Here is a 25,262-nt window from a genome sequence, read left to right as displayed (position 1 = left end):
GTGCGTTTGAAAACATAAATATACAAGAGTTTGAACAAGTGGAAGTTAGTAACTGGCAGGTAGAATAAACAACAAAGGGCAATGAACAGCGCTGAACAAATCATCCTTAAATTATTTGCTTTACAGTCAATTTGAGATTCACACGCTCGTTTTTAATTAAAAAAATATGGCGTCAATGTTTAGCACGCGGGAAAGCCTAACTTGCGGCATTACTTAAAAGAAGGTTATTCTATAGCTGCAATAAGTGTGTAGTCGATTCTCTTTTATGTTGGGTATTTGCTCTGCCTTCATGAAGATTAAAAAGAACAGCAATAGCCGACAGCTCTTTCAGTAAATATTCTGGCATAGAGGTGATAAGAGAAGAATTTGAAGTAAAGGCATTTAAAAAAAAAGCTGTCAAGAATTCTTTTCTGTTTGGAAACTGTCCTGTGTAGGAAGGGGTGCATTATTAAATTCATAATCCATTTTTTATGGAGATTACTGCCTAAATAAACATCACCTACACTGGTATAAAACTGGATAGGCACAGTTTAATGGTTTTTGCTGTCAGTATTTGCTGGACTTTACACCTATTGGCAGGTAGGTCTGCCGTACAAATGTAAGAATGTGTAAAAAGGAGACTTTTATAACAACTGTTGCACTGACAGCAACAACACCAAAGCAAAAATGTCAGGCATATTTTTTTTTAATGTGTCTGAGTGAAGGTTTGGTGTAAACCGTCACAAAAAAACACCAGTGACATCAAACAGTCAAGTCTACTGGGTACAAAACAAGATACATTACAGGCAAAGCACTTTTCTTTGACAGAATGAATGCTGCAAAGTGTCCACTTACCCTTTAACCAGCTCCACCACAATGAAGTCATTTCCATCGCCACTGTTATACAGGATGAGGCCGTCCGAGGAGGTGGTTTTGAACTGAAAAAAAAGGTGCATGGAGTAGTAGGCCTGCAGAGTAGTGAGAGTCACATAGCTGGAGCGTGACTTGAAGGTGACAGGGTCAGCAATGATGTTCTTGAAGCCAATCATTGCATTGAGCTCACAGTAATCAATGTCACCATTTTTACAGAGGTCTATGTAGGCCATGCCATTGAAGGAGAGGCTCTGGAGGTGGCCAATGAAGTTGGAGGGCACCATGGACATGAAGCGCTTCTCTGTCACAATGCCCGTCTCAATGTTATGGAACTCCAGCTGGGTGTGGTCACCTGCCATTTGACCTTTGATCGGCAGAAGTGGGAAGGGGAGAGAGGGTGTTATTGGGGATATCTGACAGTTAAATGGGTGCTGCTTTGCAATTAAAGGATCCACTTTAAATCCTCTCTGAAAAGAAATTAAAGAATGGCTTCACAATTATTGTCTTTAAGGAAAAAATGACTCCACTAGATGCCCTTTTCATGCAACCCCCAAGAGATTAGAGTCTCCTCCTGGGACCGAACCAGGAATCTTTACACTTGTTAGGTGGTGCGTAAATCATTTGTTTCAATTCAATCTGATTTCATTTATGTAGCACCAAAGAACAACAACAAGGTGAAAAAAAAAGAAAAATAGAGAAAATAGAGAAAACTCCAACAGACGTGTTAAAAATGTTATTTTCCTTTGCAAACAGCAACATTTTATCTTAAATGTTTTAAAAGAAAAAGGTTTTATTCTGTATAGAAAAATGAACAAACCCTTTTTCCTGATCAGCAAAGCATGTTATGGATTATTTAAGTTTACATATTCAAAAAACTACTACATTACGTCAAATAAAAAGAGGATGAGAGGTACCTTCCACAGGTGGAAGATCATCTACGGTCAGTTTCAAATTCTTGCCCCTCCTGAACACACGTACGGTGTGCCACTCATTATCGTTCAGATTCTGACCCGCAAAAATAGTCTCTGGACCTTTGCCTGCAGGACAGTCCAAACAGCGGTTAACACACACACTTAATACAGACACACATACACACATCCATAACAGAGAGGTTGATAAAAGTAGAATAAGAAAGAGGGAGATCAAAAGGAAGAAAGTGTGAATGGATGAAGTAGTTGGACAGAGGAAGAAAACATTAAGGTAAACATAGTTAATGGTCCATAAAAACACATTTTGACTTGCATTTGCAGCACTGATCGCACCATTAGATAAAGCATCAAAATTCTGAATTCTCCCTGAACACTATTTTCTTTGAACCAATAGGAGGGAGGCCATAATCAGATGCTGTAATATATTCAAACAAGTGTTTTCTGTGAATGCATAATGTGTGAGCTTTGAGTTAAATGGAGACACAAATATAACCTTTCTATACGACTGATGTCTTCTTCCTTTTGAGATTTTTTTAAATTCCTATCATGCCACTTGGTGGCAGCAAATAACTACCAAAAGGCTATGACTGGACAGGCACTTAACAACCCAGTATCACTCTCCATCTTGTTTACCTACAACAGTGCAGGCCAATATTTGATTTCCCCCACGTCCACCACATAAAATGAAATAGTGATGCAAAAAGAAACACCTGCATAATGGAAGCATTGTGGTTGGCGGTGAGCAGAGAAAAAAAAGGAACAAATAAAAAACAAAACAACAGAACAGACCATTTTAGCCCTCGTGCTAATCGTACAAAAACAGGAAATACAGAATGTGCTTTTTATCAGCACCCAGAGCATCAATCAAATAATTGATGCTCTGGAAAATGGAGAAGGTTACTGAAACTGCACAGATGCCATTTAAAAAAGCTAATGAATCCACTTTATTAAATCAATAAATGCTGTTTCCTATAGTGCTGCAAATCTGCCTTGCAAGGATTTACACATTCAAAACTCGTATTTAACTGAATTTTGAAACTGAGAAATTGTATCACATTTGTCCTTAAATACACAGGACTGTGAAAAAGTTTTGAGCTAACACAAAATATGTTCCCATTTGTTTAACTGAATTTACCAAAAATGTCACAAATAAAACATTTTTGCAACAACAAAGTGATTCTTGAAAAGCTTTTTGCTGATAACTCTCAGCATGGTGCACAGTTCATCTTGAGAACACTGGACACTGGGTAAGTAAGGAATAAAAGGAAAAGTGTCAGACCTGAAATAGTATCTATAGCAGATCTGAAAAGAATGTCCTTAAGAAATGAAATCCAGGAAAGACCTGACACAGGATCAGAGAGATGCATCTGGCCCTTCAACAGATGGATCTACTGTTCGCTAAAGGTTCAAATTGCACTCAGTGGAAGGGTGGCTGTCAAGAAGCCAGTCTTAAGGAAGGGAAACAGGGAGCGAAGGCTGAGGTATGCCAAATTACTAATGAAAATGTCTTATGGAGTGATGAACCAACATTTGACACTTTTGGTTCAAATCAATATCTTTATGTGTCTACAGCACAGTCATTTGTAAAACACGGTGGAGGCTTGGTCATGGCTTCAGCTGCATTTTAGCCAGTGGTGTTTAGATAAGTACATTTTGATCCTCTATGCAAAACCATCTTGAAAAGAACCTGGTTGGCAATGACCTTTCAGCATGACAATAATCTTAAATACACTGCCAATGCAGTAAAGCATATTTGGATAGGAAAACACACAGTGGAACACTATCAGTAATGGATTGGCGTCCCCAGAGCCCAGATTCAACATTGAATCACAGAACAGAACAAAAACGCTGCTAACATCCAAAGAAGAGCTTTGAATGTCCTTCAAGAAGCCTGTAGAACATTTCTTGAAGTCTACTCAAAGAAATTACGAGAAAGCTTGCCTAAGAGAGCTCAGGCTGCGTTGAAAAATAAAGGTGATCATAGCAAATACTGACTTTCAAGTAGTGCTGGGCGATATGGCCTAAAATCCATATCGCGATATAATTTGAAGCATGTGCGGTAACGATATATATCGCGATATATTCTTTTCTTCTGTATAATGTATTTTCCACACTATAAGGCACACTTAAAATCCTTTAATTTTCTCAAAAATTGAGAGTGTGCCTTATGTATGAATTCTGGTTGTGCTTACTGACCTCAAACCGATTTTGGCGTGCAGAAATCTGTTAAAAAATGTTTTAGTACAACTTTGATAAGCCGCACTGCTTGATGGATTGTCAGAGCATTACGGCTGCCGTAGTGAAGAGCTTCGCAGAGTAATCTGGGTCCAAAATTCCGTCATCTTCAGGTCCCAAAGTCAAACGAACACTAAGAGTTAAAAACTAAATTATTTCATCTTTAATAAAATCATCAGCGTTGCTGCTTTATCAGGTGTAACAATTAAGTTTAGCATCCATGCATCCATGAAAACAGAAGTTATTAAATTTAACGGAGTTAGAAGTTAACAGGAAGTTAGCTCGCTACTTTACACCTAAACATTTCATACCATGTTCTAAAAGAGATTTTTGAAACTAATTAAAACGTACAGCTCTGCTGCCACTTCCAACATATATGAAGACAGAAAACTAAACAGCAGTGGCGTTTGCAGGGTTACTGAAGTTGGACTACCTGGTATATAATGTTGTGCTACGTGATTGCTAGCGACACAGCTATGTTAGCATAACATTAGCACAGTGAAGCTGGAGGATGAACGCCAACTTTTTTTCCACTCATTAAAAGTTAACGTGAGGGATTCTGGTGGTTAGGGACAAATGCAATCGTATAGCAGGATGCTATACACGTGCCAAACGTCAGTCAGGAGAACAACTGAGATTATTCATCCACAATACAAGGTTAGTTATAATATTAATGTTATAATAATGCAACAACATGGGAATAGAGCAGCTGCGAGAGAATTCAACATTAATGAATCAATGTTACGGAAGTGGAGGAAGCTCAGTTTTTGGCTTTCCCCATATTTCAAAAGTGCTTCATCTCTTTGCTATGACTGTCGCCTGGCATTTGCAGATGATAGTGGTTGTAGCCGCTGCGATGCTTTTGACCAAAACAGGCGCAGCTTGATGACATCATCAACATGCGCTATCGCGATAGAGCGGTATAGTCAAAATCTCTATCGTTGGACAAATTTATATCGTTTATATCGCCCACCCCTACTTTCAAGCTTGCTAGAATTGTACAAACTCCAAATTATATTTCTATGTATGTTTGCTCATGTTTCAAAGTGATCGTACACTTTGAAAAAAATATAAAGAAATGAGGGGCGACTAAAGATTTTAGTACAAAGCTGTATATAATTTTAAAGTGTTTGATGCTAGCATCACATTTTAGAAATACTGGAGCAGGCACAAACTACACCTAAAAAGGTTATTTCTATAACAACTAATGCAAATATGGACATACGACACCTTCAATCAGCTCATTTATGGTGGAGTGAGGTGAAGCTGTGTGATGAGTCCAATATTTTCCAAAATTATTTATGAAAATCAGAAATGCCACATCTGCTGACTTCTGAGAAGAGCCACCCAGCTTATTAACAGAGGAAGCAGAAATGATACAGGGGTAAAATACACATTTATGAATGCAACATCCAGACTTTCCATCTATTAGAAACATCATGTGCATGAATTTTTGTTTAAAACGTATATTTTACACATTTTCCTGTCTTTAGAAACACGTGCTTACTAATAATATCATTTGAACATTTTAAATATTCTGATTATTTTGTCATCCAGTCCTGAAATCAGCATATTATATGATAGCATGTCATATGTGTTATTGCTTGCAGTCATTAATGGGTTTGTAGAGAACCCCTGTGCCAGAAACTCAAGGAGAGATTAAGAATCAGAGCTAAAATCAGAGAAACTGCACCAAATCTCTGTGATCTTATCAGAAGAATAACAAGTCTCTCCAGGATACATTTCTCCATTAGGAAATTCCAACATTGGTCCAACTAGGGCAGCATATTATTTTTTCATACAGCCTTTCTTAGATCATCTTGAATTGCTATACAGCTCTGATGTTCCCCTGCCGGGCACACATAACCAAAAAAATAGCCCAATGAGGTTGTGCCACAGTGACGGTATTAAAACCCCTAGGCTCTGGACAGCTTGCCTATACTGCTCGGTGCATTTCAGATGGGTTCCAGGTTCATTCGCTTGAACCATTTATGGCTATTTATTTCCTGCTTTTCTGCAATCTTCAAAGCTCCATTGCAATGCGTATGCAAATCTGAGGGTTCCAAAGTACTGGGACACACTCAATCTGAGACACAGTTCTGCTCTGTAAGCACCAAACACCGGGGCAGGCTTGAGACCAGACGACCGGCGAGGGATTAAGAAGGAGAGATATGAAATAATGGGATGGAGTTGGACTTGAAAGCGTGCTTGATCTTTGCCTTCTATCATTCTGTTCTTGCTGCTCTCCAAGAAGAAAAGAAAGGCAAGAGGAAAAGAGGTCAGTCATATCAAAAAGCACAATCCTGCATAGCATTTACTACTGCTGGACCTGTTTTGTTTTCTGCCTTTAGTACAATCTGTGGTCCAAACCAACAGCTGCTGGCCAGACATTAAGGGGCTTTTAGTCCAGTCAGCGCTCTCTAGTGCCCTCACAGGCGGTGATCTATCTAAAGTGATGGATCTACAGTGATCTCTCCTTGCCTCACTGACTTTAGACCCAAGGGAACAGTGAAGAAGTGTGGCACAGGGCAGCATGAGAAGATGTGATTATCCAGTCAGTCAGCTCTGGCAGGCTGGATGACAGCTCGGACACTGGTGCTGCATGCCCCGACACTGTGACTCACATAGGTGGGGGAAAGAAGAAGTCACTGACCAAGCAGCAGGCCACTACACCGGATTACCATCAACAGAGATATCAAAACCAGATCAACACGACAGGGAAAGCTTTAGCAGGATACCTCGCTACACAACCTGCTATCTAACCAGCACTTTGCTGCAGTAACAACAATGCTACAGTGAAAATGCTTTTGTACAAGCAGAGGTGAAACATGATAAATGATTTGTTTTCGAATTCATGTTAAACTGCTAAATACTGAGAGGCTCAAATTGCCACGACGTTACTGAGACTAGCACTGTTTAGCAATAAATGACATGGATAATCATGTCATATTAAGTACTTCCTCCCATGACAGAAAAGTCCCTATTACACTGTTAATTTCAAAGGATATTAGTTATTTCCCTTAATTTAAGAAGCTATAGAATCCTGCAAGAACTTTATTAAAATTAGCTGCTTAATTTAAAGAATATTGCAACGAATAAATTAATAAGAATGTGAAGCCTGTTGCTTTTCTTAGAAAACACTACACTATGCACTCCAGTAATTTTATATAGCCCTCTTTTTAGTTTCAGATTAATTCATTTACACTATTATTGTTCCCAAAGTCCTCCTGAACAGCTCTGCCTTTACTTGTTGCTAGATTTATACCCCCCTTTTACCTTTCTGAGCATAAAATATAAGTGAATATCATTAAACTCTAGTTGAAATTCCTATTCTTTATGGTAAGATGAGAGCTGAGCTATAATGAAGTAGTTTGATTACTTTTCTGAATGTAGATGCCAGAAATTAGTGCGAGTCATTTGGCTGAGAATGCAGGATGCATGCATGCATGCTCCCCTTACATCACTCTCCAACATATGATGATTTCTAACAAGAAAACAGGTGTCGCATCTGTGTTTAACAATCTCCTCATTTAAATTAAATTAGCCACAACAAAGACTAACATTGTGACTAACAAGAGGAAAAAGTAACTTGCAATGCTGCTAAAGAAGATCAGAAGTGAATGACCACATTACACTAAGGTGCCCTCATCACCATATCCTGGTCTAAACTGTGACTTTTCTGCAGTCCAAGCTAATAAATAATAGAGGAGCGGACTCACAGACCAAAAAAGCCAATCTGTCACAAGATATTTCTAGTTCATATTTTCAGCTTGTTGTCACTCAGTGCCTGTTAATACTGTTTAAGTCGAAGTGGCAGTGTTTTCTTCAGACAGCTCTGGGCAGCCCCAGGGAGCCTAGGTCCCTAATTGACAGTGATGTGTTCTTTGAGTCGGTGTTGAAATTCTTCATCCACTAAGCTGACCGGAGCCGCAGCGCCTGACAAGACACATTAATTAACATAGAAAAAAAGGGGACAAAAATAACAAGCGGAAAAAAAAATTGAATTAAATGCTAACTCTTTATAAGTGGAAACGCACTGGCTTAGCAAAGTTCTTTCCAAGAACTTCAATTAAACATTTTCCTGTGACACAATCAGGTCTGGCTCTATTAAAGGAAGGCTTGCTGTCCCCCCGTCTTGTTCTTTTTCTTTTACTCAAACATTTTGCCTTTAGCATAACGTTACATTAACAAAAACAAACTACTTTTCTTCAAAGCTTAAGCACATTTACAGCTTATATGCCAATATAAGCATTGCTTTAATCTGCACATATGGCACTATTATTTTATAAAGAATAGGGAACATAAATAAACCCCAAATGAATTCAGATTAACATTGTACATGCTTTAGCTTACATTATTTATTTAGCTAACAACTACATTAACCATTTTACCTGCCATATAGCTCTTTACTTTCTAGCACTAAGCAGTTCCACAGTTTAAAGGATTATCCTTCCCTGCTCAATTTTACATGATGCATAGATCTCAAAAGATTTGTACATTTGCAATGTTAAAATAAATACACTGATAAATATTAATAGAGTGTTAAGAATATTTCAGACTGAGAGGAAAAAGAGAAATAAATCAAAAACACAAATATTAGCATAACAGCTGATGATTATGTCTTCACACTAAACCAAGAATGACCTTTTAAAGCAGTGGATTGGGGGAATTAGAGCTTAGAGCTGTTTATTTGCATACACAAACAAGGGATGCATTGAAGATGCACAAACAATGCTATTTAGCATTTAGAAAGGTGTTAAGAAGGGCTGGCTCACAGAAGCATGTCTAGAGGTCACATCATGTGATTCTGTGCAGAGGCGTTTTGTTGTGTAAGTCTCCACTTCTTCATCAGCCAATGACCTTCAGCTACTGTAACACACACGCACACACACACAAACACAAACACACACAAAGAGACCTAACACTCTCGTTTCAGAGAACAGTTTGTCCTTCTATACAGTATGTGGCAGTCTCCAGCACACTGTTATGGAGCTTAAACTTGGGTATTTCTGTTGTTATGTGCCGATACCGAGAGCGTCTGCCACTTCAGAATCATTAAACAGGAAAAAAAAGGTGTATTACGATCCAGAGAAGTAATTATTAATTCATCACTGTTCCTGAATAATAAATGTCAAGGATATTTACCTCCCAAAATATTGCAATGTAACCTCTTCGTTCAAGCGCACACATACACAAACACGCACACACATCCAAAGCGAATCCCACAAACAAGATCTGCTCTTTCTCCCTCCCTCTCCATCCCCTTCTTTCTGCTCTGTGAGGCAGGTTAATGAGAATAATAAAATCACACTCTGTATTTCCTCTGTGCTTTGAATGGCCTCATCAATTTGCAACCGTCGCGAAACGCAGAAGAAGAAAGAAAAAAAAGGAAAGCAAGGAGAAGACTAAGAAATCGTGCAAAATACCTGCCTCGTGTTTTATGTCAGTGAGTGAAAAGGTTCATTAATTAGAAACAACCCAGTGTGTAGAATCACAGCTGACTATTATATTTGGGTTTGTAATTAATTCAAGCCTCCCTCCATCCCTCCAGGAATTTCTTAATGTCCAACAGCCGGAATTTGGTATGATGACACACAATGTCAATGCAAGGGGCGAGTCAAATTTTATGTTTTTTAACATCATAGCTACATTTTTTTTAACAGTTGCAAAATATAAAGCAAGCATGTCTATAAACAACACTTCTAGGGAGTGAAAGGACAGTTAAGAGTTAAGAGAAGAAGAAGAGAAAAGGTGAACAGTAACTTACTGGAGGTACAGTTAATCCTGATACAATCTAGATGGGGAAGAATAGATGAGAGATAAATTCATCTTTCAACGTTACAGCTGCAGACATCATTAAAGCATACAGTCCACCTCTCTGGGGACACACACACGGACACTGTCCTTCATCTGATGCTCTCAAACGTGATCTAATGCGCAGCAAACTTGTGAAAGTGCTGCAGTGTGGCCTCTTAGAGGAACACAATTTTCCCCTAACCATTAGAATTGATTTTAATTACATGGCAGTGTTATGTTTATCCATGAGATATGTTTTACATAGACCAAGATAAATTCTTTCTCTTTTTTAATATTATTTTCTTATGAGAGCCTCAGATTTTGGTCAGGGTCATGCAGGGCCAACAGGAAGGTATACCAACTCTCTCCCCATGTGTCTCCCGTGCAAGACAACTTTAAAGCACTGTCCCTTTTTGCTACTTTGTTACATGACTTATCAATGTTACATCTTTAACTAATATCAATAAGCTAAAATTCAAAATTAAATGGTATTCTTATTTCTCCAACAGCAGGGAAAAAACAGTCATTAATTATATGTACTCGAGTGCTTCCTAAGTTCAGTTTGAGATACTTTACTTTTGTATCCCGTTTCCCTACTTCAAAATATTCCACTTTTTAGTAAGCAAGTAAAATTAGCTCCACCTTAGCCAATATTATGATCCTGAATGATGTTGCACTAATGATAATAACACAATAAAATAACATCTATTCCACTAAGAGCCATTTAACATGTTTTTTTTTTTTATTTCATGCACATTTTAGTGATAATAAAAATCTAGTCAGGTTATATAAAACCACCTTGTATGTAAAGCAGATTCATTTCTACTATATTACTCTATTCTAGTGCTGTATATGCGATTCATACATTCATATTTAATGTGGTAGCATACTTAAAACATCCATTCTGCATAAGTGCATTTTTCGATGTGCTCTTCTTCACCGTATTGATTTTAGTATTTTAAATTGGGATGTGGATCATTTTTATTAAGTAAAATATCTAAATGCTCTTCTTTAGTTTATACTACACAGCTGTTTTCTTTGACGGTAACAAGAAATAATTATCTTGATTCTACTGTGACAACTTAACTTGGCGTTCCTGTACTAAATACCCAGCTAATCTTACTCTACTCCCACTACTGTTCCTGAATTCTGCTTCGCTTCTTTTCTTTCTTAAGGCTAAGTTTGTGTCGAGCTCTAAGAAAGGTGACCCAGATCGAACTCCCTCCCCTGCTTCCCATTTGGCCCTGCTTGTCATGTGTTGTCAACCGCAGCAGAAAAGTGGTCGCAAACAGCCAGAGACCAACACGAGCCTACCCTTACAGGGAATGCTCTGCTTTTTGAAGGAGGGACAAGGAAGACAGACATCGAGGACTGAACCTGACAGACAAACTAAAAAAAAACCCTGAAATGTGTCAAAGATAATCCAAAAGAAAACAAAACTCCGTAGCCTGTTGTTTTCATCAGAGGGCATCTTTTTGTAGTCGCAGTAATATGGCTTGTCAGCGCTGTCAGTGTGTGGCGCTGTTGTCTTCCATGGTGGGACACATGCTTCCTTGTGGTTGACAGCAGACACAGGCTGTCTACTTTGCATGCACCGCTAAACGGCTCCGCTTAGGGAGCCCATTTCTGTTTAGCCAGTGGAAAGGAGAAATAGATGGCTATCATTTGTGCGCCGAGGCTCTGTTTGAGAGATATCAAACTTTTCACAGGCATCATTGGATTCTTTTCTGAGCAAATAAGCACATGTGCACACACTCGCGCACACAAAAAATGAAATGTGTTTCTTTCATTTGTCCTCAATTTTCTGTTTTTGCTGTAGGCACGCGAGAGGAAAGGGTGGAGGGTGTCTTTCTTTGTACTCATTTAAGACAGCCGCATATTCATGCACGACCATGCATTCCTCCCACAATGATAAAAGTCTTTCTAAATAAAGTGATTAAAGAACAAGTGTGCAGGGTATTTATTGGCCCCAAATAAGGACTGCTTCACATTAGGCAATGACTAAATATTATAAATGCCCCCATCCTTAGAAGAATTATTAGCTTCCTGGTATGAATTATAACTGGAAATACAGAATACAGCAGCGTCTGCACTGTAAGCTGCACATTTTAAGATGATCTGAGTCTGTTGACGGTACACGCAGTGAGCATTCCCTGCTGGGCATTGCTGGCCGTGTGCTCGACTGGCAGTGAGCAAAGAGCCGCAGAGTCTTGCCATTGAAAGTCTTTACACCATCTCTTTCTATTCAATACATACATAAAAAGAAGACCAATTGATCCGAGTGTGTGTGGGAGAGCAGGAGTATGTATATGGCTATGTTCCCTTAAAAGCGGTTTCTAGCTTAATTTGACTTATCTGCCACAGCGTGTGTACATCCAAGGCATTACCTAAGTTGACAGTCAGCCGGACGCGGCCGCTCTCCAACTCAATTCGCAGAGCGTCAGCAGAGTCCCGAGATGTGGTGGCTATTAGGATGCCATAGGCTCGCTGGGAGCGGAACCGCAAAGACACGTCCTCGGCTTCTGTGTGCATCACCACCGGTAGCTGGACCTTCATAAACTTGCTGCCATCGTAGCTGAGGATGGTTGCTTCTGCAGAGAGAAAAAAAAGATATGTGATTGGTAAAATAGACCGTAGCAGTTTTATGGTAATGCAATGACCGGGCCTGTCAGCTCAGCTTAAAATGATGCCCTTATTGCGGATATTATTTAATGTCGCGACTTTCAGTTTTGATGAAACAAGTGCATTAAATGTAATAATATCCAGTCATGTAAAAGAGGAATGAATACACCATATAACTCAACAGAACAGAGACAAGTACGGTCAGCGTGTCTGGATCTATTTCTTAGACGGGAGCTTTTTTTGGTTTTTTAGAGCTACCTTGCCTCACAGACAGCAGAAACACCGAGTCATTTTGACTGCTGATGAATCCTAAAATTAGTCTCTTAGAAATATAAATACAATATAAAAACTTGCTGAGTAAGTGACTGTTAAATGGCATGTGCCCAGATATGTCACCCAAAAGCAGTGTGTAAAGACTTGTCAAAGTCTGGCATCGCATTTTGCTGTGTACTACAGCTGACAGCAAGCCAAACTCTCTCCAAAAGACTGACTCCTGTCTTCCCCGTGCCAATTCAGCTGGTGGACTCGATCACAGATTCAGTGGCAAGTACATGTTTGGATAATAGTTAAGCTTAATAAACACAGTCCAAGGTGAAATGAAGCCTTCGTGACAAACAAATAAAAGAAACTCAAAGTCAAAGTTGTCCTACATAACAAGCGGCATCCACGAGTATTTTGTATTTGCAATATAATAATAGTGGCAAACCATGAAAGGAGAAATTGGTATTGACCGAGGGGAAAAAACACTAACGATGACAGAATTGTAATAGTATATGGACCTTGAATATCGAGCTTCTGCTCAGGGTGACTGCATTTACTCAAAGCATTAAGCGGGCCGTCTGGAGAAATGCTGGGGAGATTGTTTAACGCTGGCAGGAGGTTGTAACAACATTTCCGGTAGTGTAACTAAACCGTAACCCAATAACAAAGCCATTACTGCAGCTGCAGAGTTGAGCCAGACAGATATAAGGTGAGACTGAGGGACGGGAGATGGAGACTGTTGTGGGTGATAGGGTACCAGTGTACACAAACCACCTCATCACCACTTCCTCGTCACACAGAGCCAATGTCACATCCATCCCCTGGGATAACTCCGTCACATTCCTCACCCAAATCCAATTTCTCCACGCCCTCCTGGGGTATGATGCAGATGACAGGGGCGTGTGACAAACGAGCTCCCACTGCTAAACTGTCTGCTCCCTGCCAGGCAGCTAAAGCAAAGAGCTACATTTGGAGACTGTTAGCCAATGCCAGGGAAAAAGCAGAGCAACTGTTCAAGCTTCTCGAATACTTGAAAAAATGTGTCACTGTTATACCACCTTGCACCTGGTCCCGATACTTGCAGGAAAAGTATCTGAACTTTAAAAAAAAAAAGTCCCCCTCAGTGTTTAATTATGCTTTGTAGTGTCCATTAACAGCAACTGTCTGTCTTTAGGTTCATGGCAAAAATGTATTACTGCTGCACAATGAGTGGCAGCTCAGAGTGCTGACCTGTATAGAATTCTTGCTAAAGAATTAGCACCTCGCACTGAAACAAGATCCATTATGCTTGCACGAAACAACACATTAAAGAATAAACACATGCAGCGATGATGCTGAGAACTTGTTAATATATTCCTTTAAATTGTAAAGCACTGTGTCTCCTTAAGGGTGAAGAAAAATGAATCATTTGCTAAATGTACCCTATGCAAGCTCCCTTATAAAAGAAAGACATTTCACATTTCCCTCATCTGCATAATCTTCAGCTTTTTTCCCACACTGGATAGGAGGATAAAATTAATCACAACAGGAGTAAATATTGCATTTCATCCAAGATGTCACCTTTGCTGAAATTCATATAAGGGACTATCTAAAATGTCATAAATAAGAAAGCTCCAGAATACAGATATGGAAAAAATGGAGGATGACATGTGAGGGAATCATTACCTAATGCAAAGTGAGGACCTGTCAAAAATCCAATCCTGCAAGCCGAGTCATTTTTAATGGCACTCCCATGTTTAATATCAAAATAAATTGAGAGGACTGAAGCCGGAGCTTCTGTCTGTGCCAACCCAACAGGAGGCTGTCAGAGGGGAGATGGAGCATACCAAACTAAACCAAGCATTCATTTTCTGTCTTGTAAAGCTCAATGCAACATTGTTTTCTGATTTTCACAAGAAAACAAGTAGTGATTTGAGGGGGCGTTGGGGCACTTTCAGAGAAGTAACAAACAAGGCTGTACTACTAACAAGGGGTGGGGTAATGGCAGACAGGCACACAGTTCTTCCTGCTTTCTCCCCCCGAGGAGAGAAGGCTCTGCAGGAAGGCTGAGCTGTCAGCTGCATGTCACAGGATTGTGATGTCCCACAGTATCGGGGCACCAGACTCAACCCAATTCAAAAATTGCCAGAAAACAACTGCCAAAAGGCTTTTGGAAAATTTGTGTTCAACATCCATAATAAACAGGAGGAAATGGCTCAGAGATACCATAAATAATTCAAGGCAGCTCATGTCTTCTTCACCGCAGCCGTCTTTGAACCCAAGTATAGACAATCCACGAAAGAGACACACTGGCTATTAAAAGTGTGAAAACAAGTTACAAGCTGAGTGGATTTCTTCAGACAGGGAAACAATTTTCTGTGTATGCACAGAGAGGAAGCAGCATCCTGGGCCAGCTTCACATCTGCTGCCCTGTGACCATACGGCAACATTATCTGAGCTATGAAATGAGAGCGAAGATGGAAAATAGATCAGCTGAGATTGGGATAATATGCAACTTCAGCTCGTGCAGTATGAAATGGAAGCTACAAGTAGTACAGCTTTCCATTCAATCGCTATCAAAATCTTTCAGCCGGTCGAGAATGTTAGGACAATTAGCTCATCTCTCAAGGTCTATCCTGCGCTATCAAAATCTTTCAGCCAGAGCTATTCCTCAACATTTCCCTCGAAAAAATGGACCCCAAGCGCTCGTACAGTCACGCTTCTTCCATGTTTTTCACTTTTCTACACATGTATGTCCATCGCTTAAGGGCGCGGGACAACCGGTTCTCTCTAATTATGACTAGATTCAAGTGTGCTGAATGGTGACTAACACAGTGTGCTGTCAAAGGGCACGGCTAAAACATGCTTTAATGCTAACGCTCAGCCATATTCCCCTTTAAGGGCTTTTCTCAATTATGCAATAGCATTCTGCACCTCTTGGCTTTTGCTTCGGACCGATGGCAAATGGCTTTATGCTCTGAAAAGCAATAAATGTTCTCAAAGAAGAGAGTTTTTCTTTATTTACACTAATTTACATAAGTAGTTAATGCATTGTATTGTTGTGCACTATGCTCTGGAGCAAGGTATTAGACACCTTTAGTACATGCTGGCAATAATATACTGCAGTAGACTCAAGGCTCTACTTAATGATATATCCCTTAAGAGTACCCTGAAGCTGTAAGGCTGCTATATTTTATACAGGTTTTTTTAAATATATATTTTGAACTAATAGCATCACTGTCGTATTGGTAAAAGCACAGTGCAAAGCCTCTACACTGCAAATCAGCAAGTTGTTAGGTATGTCTGGTGTACAATGAGCAGACTCATGTATCGATCTGTACACTGATCTTCAGCACCGAGCTTATCCATTGCGGGTATGTTGAAGCACACGTTCAGCTGCAGCCACTGTGAAATGATGCAGGTGCTGTCAGTGCTGGAATCCAGCATGTCAAATCTCATTAGGGAATATGTGCATGTACTACAACACACCTACCACACCATCTGGGAGGCTGCTTTAGCCTCACACTGCAAGACTAATATTTGGGCTAATTAGCAACTGGAGGAACAATGAAGGGGAAGACATTTGGGATGCAAGGGGGGAAAATTGCTTTGTCTGCTTAATTAAAATGTCTCAAAATAGGGCGAATAGCTCCGTGGCTGTGTTCTGAAGATCCACCTCCTGCTCCTTTCACTTGTCGTCGTCCTCCTCCTCTGCCATATGCAGTAGCTGTATTTTGCCACCGGGTGGTACACCATGCATGGATAAGTGAGAGCTGGGGTAATTCTTTTGACAGCTCCTCGGCCTGCTGGTGCCTGCTTCATCCTACCAGTGCAGAGGCAATCTGGAGCATTCAAAACAGCTGGCAGTACGCCAGAGCCCATCCTCTGTACCACTGCTCCCACTCACACTCTCGCTAATGCCTGTCTCATACACAAGTGCAGAGACAGCCAGAAAATGAGAGTTGGACGGAGAAGCCGAGACGCCAGAACACGGCTCTGGTGTTCAAAGAGAGTACAGAAGGTCACGGTGGAGGAAATCTTTGCAACACGCAGTCTCTCAATGTGGAACTGTTTCAGCTTTTTGTTTTTGTTTTCAGAGCAAAGTAAGGTTGGATTATATCTTTGGACCCAAGAACGCTCTCTGAATAAGTAATTATCTTCCTGAAGAGAAACGATCTGTATCCCTTGCCCACTCCACCTCCCTCATGTACTGTGTCCTAATTCCTGTCAACTCATTAGCTAAAACCGACGTGCACATGTGAAAAATCAAAGTAGCGCGGAGACAAGCCTCACTGACACGTTTATCAGATATGGAAATCGACTTATTTTCTTTTACACTACATATTATTTCTGCTTTTTTTTGCTCCTTTTTTAAAATCAAATATTAATTTCCTGCCTCAGAACTAACTAAAACGCTGCATTTGCAACACGTGCCACATACTTTCAAGACGTTCGTGACTAAACAAGCCTCATTTCACAACAGTGACATGTGCTTTTGTATCATTTTGTTTTTGTGCCATTCGCCAGATTTCCATCAGTATCATTAGCATCTCTAAAGTGCAGTTGGAGTTATAAATCAGCATCATCCATTTATACTCAAGGTTTTTTTTGTGTGTGTGTATATTTAGGTGGGAAGGCAGGTTGTGGGGGGTGGTTGGTTTGTGGACATAATAACTTACTCCCTCCCCACTCCAGTGGCAAGACTCACACCAGAAATTGCCTTCCCGAGTCAGACGATTGCTAGAAGACTGGGTCAATATTAAAAGAATAAAAAACAAAAACTAAAAGAAACACATATAGTTGCCTTTTCTTTCAAAATTAAGGTTTTTAAATGACTACTCCAAATTTTCTTATGACTACTTGACTAATTTCTGATACCTTATTCATTTTCCAGTCAGTGTTAATGTGTAAACAGTGTTCATAATTAAGTTGTTATGGACTGGAAGCATTTATCACAAAGCCAAAGCAAGAAAACTTCAGGAAACAGGTCAGGAATCTTTGCCATGTAGCCTTTGAATGGTGGGGCTTGGAGGAAACATGTTGCTCCTGATACTTTTTATTTATTCCAAAAACTGGCAGACTTTGTGTCATTTCTATCGATGCTGCACTTCTTAAAAAACCATAGAAACGTTTATACTGCTTCTAGAAGTGTTGCATCACCGTAACATTTGGTGCATCTGCCCTAAGTAGTCTAACAAGTAGAGGTTAGAGAGAAAACAGCACTGTCCACATACAAGTTATGGTTAAAAAAGACAAGGTGTGACTCTTCAGATAACTTTACATTTCACAATAGATCAGTTTAAAACACACACTAAACAGAGTTCCAACTATACAACATCCCTTTACTTTTGGTAATACTGTTTCATGAAGCAAGTGACTTCAGCACAGAGGAATAGCAAAAGCACGTGTGGAGCTGACACATGTAACTGTGTGGGACGTGGTGCATCGCAGCGGATTTTTTTTTCTTTTTTTTCAGATGAGAGAACCTGTTCCTGTTTCGGTGAAGATGCATCACGCTGTGATAACAGTGTCACATGCTTGGGCACTTTTTTGACATTTGCCTTGATTATGCATATGTTAAATGCTTTCACGCATTTGCTACTATTGCACCATTGAGATTTCATGACTATGCATGCTGCTGCATTATAAATCCCTTAACACGCCAATATATAGTCTACTGCTTCAGGTTAGAATATGTGATGATTATATGTATATAGCTATGAATTCATTCAACCAATATGGAAATATCCTATGATTTCTTACTGAATTTAAATAACTAATGAATTAAATCAAAATCTACAGCTGTTAATAAAGTTAATATTGCAGTTCTCCTTAATAAAAGAACTATAAATTGGAAAAATGTATTTGCTTAGTCTCACTGTTTGGATAAAAGGAAAGTACATTGATCAAAAAGATCAGCAAATTAAAGCTGATCATGCAGAAATGTTAAATCTTACAATTCCTTAAAGATACACCTGAAATTCTCTTCATACATTTTATAGCACAGAAAAATTTCTTGTACTTCGTTGCTTTCAGCTAGCTGCAGAAATACAGCAAAATACTAAAACAGGAAGAAAAGAATCTGCTTTAGAGTACTAAGGGCAGTTCTGTAAGATTTTCTCAGGACTAAGTTCAAGCAATTATAGCTTTTTATCAGACAAATATGTGACTATTCGTTTTTTTAGTATAATTTGCGACCCTATCAACTTGAAACACTAGTCAGAAAGTTCAGAACAAAAAGTGTTCTTTTAATTTCTAAGTGATCAGCAATAAATAAAAAAAGACAAATTCCTGCAGAATCAGGGGTAAGTCAGACATAGAGGCCTGAGCTTTCACGGTGTGGCACTCACTTCTCCTATTTCTCTTCTCTGGAGGACAGAAGGATAAGTATTCTGCACCAGGTCTGGTCATGAGCGAGTGGTTTGATGAGGCAAATGGTTAGCAGAAGACAGCCAATTTACAGCCAAGTGTGCATGGTGGACGTGACCAGCAGTGTCTCGGTGGTGCATCAGTCACCTGCCACTCAACATAGTCGAACATCAACCCTCCGTATCCTGACTCATTTTGCCTGCTTCTCTGTTGCTGTCGGTCTCCTCCTGCAATTTCTCTCCTGCCTTAAATTACCACCAACCTGCTGTTAGAGAGCTGGCGATGTTCAACCATAAGCCTGGATAACAAAAAGACCACCTGCAGGCTTTTGTGTGTTGACACTGTTCAACGTGAACTTGAAAGACAAAGAATACTACATCCATGGCGGATATAATTAAAGCAATCTTTTCCCGCTTTTCTTTGATGTAAATTATATTCACACTTTTATGATCCCATCCCTACCTCAGAAGATAATGCAGGTCGCTGTGCAGCATCATCAACATTTTACACTGGCAAAGATTACGCCTAAGAGAAAGAAATTATAAGCAGTCTAACAGCTGGGTAGACAAAATGAGACAAAGTTTTACCTCTTTCGCAGGAGCGACCCAGGTATCCAGTCCCAGAACAGTCACACACGTAGCGATTCCAGCCTTCTCTACAGATCCCATTGTTTTGGCAGGGGTTGCTCAAGCACTGTTTGGGAGGCTCTTTAGAGCAGGAGGGCTTGACCCCGGCAGCTTTCTGGATCTCAGCCAGCCGTCTGACATCTTTACTCTGTCCGTCAATAAATAAATCTCGAATGCAGCCTACGTAGCCATAGTTGAGCAGTGCAGTCCACACCTCGGTGGGGAACACCAACCCCCTTCTATTCTCCGGTAAACCCCCGAGGTACAGGTTGTCATCCAAGTCCAGGATCTCACTTTCTCCAGGGGCTGTGTAGGCAGTGCGGAGGGTGTTGATGGAGATGGTACCTAAAAATGAAGATACAGGAAGAATAAGTTATTGTTTTGCTACAGCTACTTTGAGGTAAGTAAACATTTAGCCTCCAAAAGGCACTGTGTGTCCTACAGGACCACAAAGATGCAAAGAAGACTCATTTGAAAATGTTTTGATGAAGAAATTAACCTAATTAGTGTTATCCATCTGGACAGGGTCAGGATTTTCTTCATTTAGAATGACTGATGAGAGATGATAAGACGCATTAATCACAGGGCAGCTAGTCTATTAGTAGTTTAATCTGGGATTCCTAAGAGTATCCTCTCCATTTTCCTTGGGTTTGCCATAATAAATCTCCTTTATCTATAAAGCAGTGGTCATAAAGAAACTAGTGAGGAAAAGAAAAATAGTTGCCCCCTCTATCATTTTAGCCACCCTTCCCAAAAAAACATCGTAACCATCTTTTTGATCTTGATTAACGGACTGGAGGCTCCGACCCCCCCGCCACCCTGTCTCTCCTTCTGTTTGCCTCTCAGACACATAAACCTGCAATGAGTGCATGTGTGTTTCCCAACATGATTTATCACTCTCATTCAGGTTTAATTCTCGATCTGGAGCACGGTAAACAACAGCGGACATGACTGGACTGTAAAGCTGTGGAAAAGGAAGGCCTTACTGTGGGACTCAGACCGGGTGATTAATTTGTATATGGATCTGTTACTCTCAGTGCAGGAACCATTGTGGACTTTAATTAATGGTGGCTGCCTCCACTGCCCGCATCCTCGTCCAGTAATCTATATACCGTGGCACTGAGGATCACACAGGCCACTGCCCGGATGGATGCTTAAAAATAAAATTGCCATAGAGTCAAAATTTGCATTTTGAGTGGCAGATGCATGCCATGGCAGATATGAAGGAACTAATAGTTGATTGCCATGGGCTAAATGGCAAAGCTGTAATGCTTGTACTGTATGTGGGAGAGAAGTGTAGCTTTTAAGTTACTTTTCCAGTCAAAGTGTTTATGTTGGGGAAACAAGCCTTAAGCCATACTTGAATTTCAGCAGGGCTGCCTGGCACTTTTTAGAGACACATTAGATATTAAATGGGGCATTTCACATTTCATTACAGCTACCATTAGCATGCATGAATCTACATATCACAATTAATTATACATATAATAAATATCTGCATTTCTATTTTTTCTATCAAAGCCTTTTTTCTCAGAAGCATCTTTCCAAATAACAAAAAATGTTTAAAAAAATCACTCCATATGCTAATAACACACTTGTTCATGTATGATCTTCATAGCCAAGGTGAGCCAGCCTTTTTGCAAAATTGCTTGAGAGAGACAGCTAAGGACCTAGTGCACAATGATTAACCGGGTCCCACTAACATGTTCCAGCTCTTTTCTCAGGGTCTTGGCCCCAGGCATCTGTTCCTGCACTTTCCTGCCGCCACCCACTGCCCCTGCTCTCTCCAGCCACAGCTGTTGAGACTTCCAAGCTTTGCACACTTGGCATAGGCCACCCGTCATGCAGCCAGAACAGCTCCCTTCAGGTTATAGCTAACGAGCTCACTACATCAAACTCATTAGCGAGGAAACTTTTCTCTAGTAGAGCAGGTGCCCGGCTGAAGAATGAACATCAGTGTGGTCAGCGTGAATGGCGAGAGAAGTATCCACACACGCAAACACTTTTTTTTTGTCAGATCCCACACTGTGACAGGCATTTGAAGGAACTGGTTTGCAAAATTACTTTCGTGAATGAAGTAGTGTGCAAAATTCTTGAGCCACCCTTCATTTCTTTATATTTTGCCATCTCCATGTTTCCTAAAGGACATACAAAGCTCTTCTTTGAGGTAAATCCATGACTCATTATGTTCCATTCTTTGCTTTTCTATCCAGGTATGCTTTTACTGCTTTGGCAATGTGTTTAAGATCGTTGATCATGTTGAAAAATGATGCTGTTGCCAATCAGATACTGTGCGGTGGATTAAAGTCTGATGGTACTTTTCTATCTTCCTCATTTAATCAATTTTGATCCCCAACACCACTGACTGAAAAGCCCCAAACCATGACAGAGCCTCCACCGTCTTTTACAGATGGGTGCAGACACTCACTGTTGGGCATCTCTCCTGATCTCATATGTACTGACAACAACTAAAAGTGTCAACTTTGGTGTAAACCTGTTGCCGCTGATTTTCAGTTAAATTCTTGTGTAATTTGGCAGCCTTTTTTTCCTGTTTCCCTTCCCTTCTTGAGAGCCACCCTTTCCTAATTTTTCCAGTGAACAGTAGATGAATCAAATGATGGTCCATGTGCAGTTCTCAGGTTCTGTGTCAGATCTGTATTTTTCCCATTTCTTATGTTTTCACATTGTTTTCAGATAATGTTTATCTGCTGTCGATAGTTTTTTTGTAAGCTTTCCTCTTTTGTCCTCCACTTGTTCAATTTCCTCAACTTTTTTAAGGACACCCCGCACATGCCAAAATATGCCTGGTTTTTGGCAAATAGCTTGTTGGTGTTGGTGCCAAAATACTATTTTATACCTGTCACACTGTGTTATCTTTGGCATTTTTCAACTACAAATTCACTAAAGAAATAGGAACAAATGATACATTTTTGTAAGACGCTGCCAGTAACAAAATGCCTAAAGATGCAATTTAAAATTTGGCACACACAACACCGGTCCATCCTTTGAGTTTGGTGTCTTTGTTTACGCTTTAATAAGATCGTAGGTCAGTGTAAAAGTGGCTCTGAAAAGAGGCTGGTACTTGAACTGGACTGAGAATGAGTGAAAAAGCAGGTAATGTCCAATGAAATGGAAAGAGTTTCAAAAAGTCTGACCATTTTTAAAAATTACAAGAAAGCCTTGCTCTTTGAAAGTAAAATATAAAGTGATACTGTTAAAGTCATCATCGAGTTATTGGATGTTTTAAACCTCATGATATCTACACTTAAGTCTTATTACAGTCATAAAGAACGAAGAAAGAATATCTGTCTAAATTGATGCAGAAGAAGAAGAAGAAAGATATCTACATCTCCTGGGCATCATGTGAGAGTGATGTATTTACTTCTTAAACTCCTGTAAAGAATATGTGAAAGCAGAGTGGATCTATGTAATGTTGGACGACTACCCTAACAGCAGGGCATATACACACTGCAGGACTACTTATGTCTTGAACACTATTATTTTAATATCAGGGGGTGTGTCTTGTGAATGCTAACATTAAAGAGGAGGAGATACAGAACAAGATGAGAACATGGAGATAAAGAAGCCTGGAAAGAGGATGGGGGGGGGGGTATATGATGACAGATAAGAAAGCAGTGGGAACACAGCGGTAAACAGTGTCCTGAAAAATGAGTACAGAAATTACAAACGAGATGATCAAACTGATACAGAGGGCTAAAATGTGACTGAATGATGACGACAAAAGTCAGCAGTCTAGCCAACTTAAAAGCGCTGACCACATTACTCTCTCTATCCCTCTCTGTGGGCTGACCTGTAAGTGGTACTCCATCATCAAACCTGAAGGCAGGGGTCCAAATGACAGCTCAGATCTCTCTCACACTTTTTGCATCAGCAGCCAGGCTCAACTTGGCATGATGTCCCCTAACCCCACTCACACATCCCCAAAACATGTCAGACAGGGGATTACTACAATCCAGTTAGGGCGATACGGCCAAATCTCTCCCTGTGATTGGATTCTCTGTAGAAAAAGAAGCTCGTGAGTGGGTTGTGAGGATAGGGAATATGTTATCTATAAGAGTGTGCGTGCCTGCTTCTGTTTGTTTGGTGTACGTGTGCATGTTTGTGTGTGAAGTAGCGCCGCGTGTGCCCTAGCAGGAAGTGTGGCTACAACACAGCAATGTCCGTGTAATGTCTCTGATGAGTGACCCACAGCACTTGCGGCCCAGAAGCCCTCACTTAAAAGCAGAGTGTCTCTTAGCGTCTCTAATGCATTGAGGGTTAGAAGATGCTGTCTGAGAGCCAGAGTCCATTTGCAGGCTTGCTTCCTGTAGAAAGAGCTGCCTAAACTAAATAGGGCAGGGATCATTATCCACCATTGTTACAGCTGCAGGAAGCGTTGCACACGGAGGACTGGGCTGCGGATAATTATGTCTGGCTGTTGTGTTGCACTTTTGTTATGAGTGATGTGCTTGGTGGTGTGTATTAATAAAACATCTGACACACAGATGAAAAGCCAAGAATACCATATGTTTGATGAGTCACGCTCTCGGGGGACTGGTGAATTCTTCTATGTTGTTTTTGAAAATTACCTTGAAGGACTCGTGTGTACGATTTAAAGGGTTCAATTAAGAGAACTAGATTGTAGGATTAATAAAATTAATCATTTTCATCAGTGTTACATTAGCTCTAACAATAAACTGTGTGTTTTCTTAAGGTTAGGACATAGGTTCATGTGGTTTTGATACCTCACTCTAATTTAGGGAGCAAGCATATGTTTGATAGTACACTGAAAACATCAGACACCTAGTTAGTGTTTACAATGTGTCTGCTCACAGAACTGGGCTTTATTATGACTTTTTCACTCATTTGTTAATTTTGTGTCATTCAGTTATGTTCTGTGCTTTGTGTTGTTACCAGTTGACAACGGTTATTTGTCACAGTTAGAAATGTTCAGTCTGGTATAATGGCTGGAACCATACTGCTATATCACAGTAAGACATGAACTGTGGATGAATGAAATGTACAGAATCCTGTGTGCTCTCATGAGCTGCATAAAATAATACCACGGGCCACCACTAGCAGCCTCAGTGACAGATTATGCTGCAACATTTTATGCGAGCAATCGTCTGACAACTCTGGGCTCAGAATGAGCCCATTACAAAGAGAGAGTGTCATCCATGGAGCCCAACATGTAGCGCTGCTCTGTTTCTATAGTAGCCCAGAGTGGTCTGAAGAGAGCAGTAACCAAGAGAGTTGTTCTGAAATATGCAACCTCGTGGCTAAATGCCAGTAAAAAGAAGCAGTGTGATCACATCACACCTGTAGTGGCCTGCCCACACTGGCTTCCAGTCCATTTCAGGATCCAGTTTAAAATGTTATTACTTTCTTTTAAGAGGCTCAAAGGTTTGGCGCCACCATGCTTAACGGAATTTTTACAGGCCTACACTGCTACCAGAGCACTGAGGTCTACAAACTCACCGCTCTTCGATGTTACTCGCTCAAAAATAGAGGTGACAGAGCTTCTTTGGTGGCAGCTCCTGATCTATGGAACAACCTCCCTACCTACCTACTTATTCTTGCAGGCTTTCTGTTG

The 25,262-nt window shown here is 40.2% G+C and overlaps 1 protein-coding gene across 12 annotated transcripts in view; it reads right to left on the bottom strand.

Annotated features, from left to right (window-relative positions):
- Window positions 1-25,262, bottom strand: part of LOC102793382 (neurexin-1a) — a 250,071-nt gene that overhangs the window by 127,774 nt on the left and 97,035 nt on the right. For 11 of the 12 annotated variants that reach the window (XM_087850269.1, XM_087850271.1, XM_087850277.1 and 8 more), the window contains 5 exons: window positions 19,631-20,014; window positions 12,200-12,403; window positions 9,784-9,810; window positions 1,767-1,889; window positions 835-1,216 (listed from right to left, as the gene is read on the bottom strand). In XM_087850269.1, the coding sequence (XP_087706395.1) occupies window positions 835-1,216; window positions 1,767-1,889; window positions 9,784-9,810; window positions 12,200-12,403; window positions 19,631-20,014 (1,120 nt within the window). The remainder of the gene's footprint in view (window positions 1-834; window positions 1,217-1,766; window positions 1,890-9,783; window positions 9,811-12,199; window positions 12,404-19,630; window positions 20,015-25,262) is intronic. The other variant, XM_087850274.1, reaches the window with a different exon arrangement.

Source organism: Neolamprologus brichardi, chromosome 13 (genome assembly GCF_056152115.1).
Source record: "Neolamprologus brichardi isolate AB-2024 chromosome 13, ASM5615211v1, whole genome shotgun sequence".
Lineage (NCBI taxonomy): Eukaryota > Metazoa > Chordata > Actinopteri > Cichliformes > Cichlidae > Neolamprologus > Neolamprologus brichardi.
The sequence above is the reverse complement of the archived record's forward strand: the minus strand, read 5'-3'. Positions and strand labels throughout refer to the sequence as shown.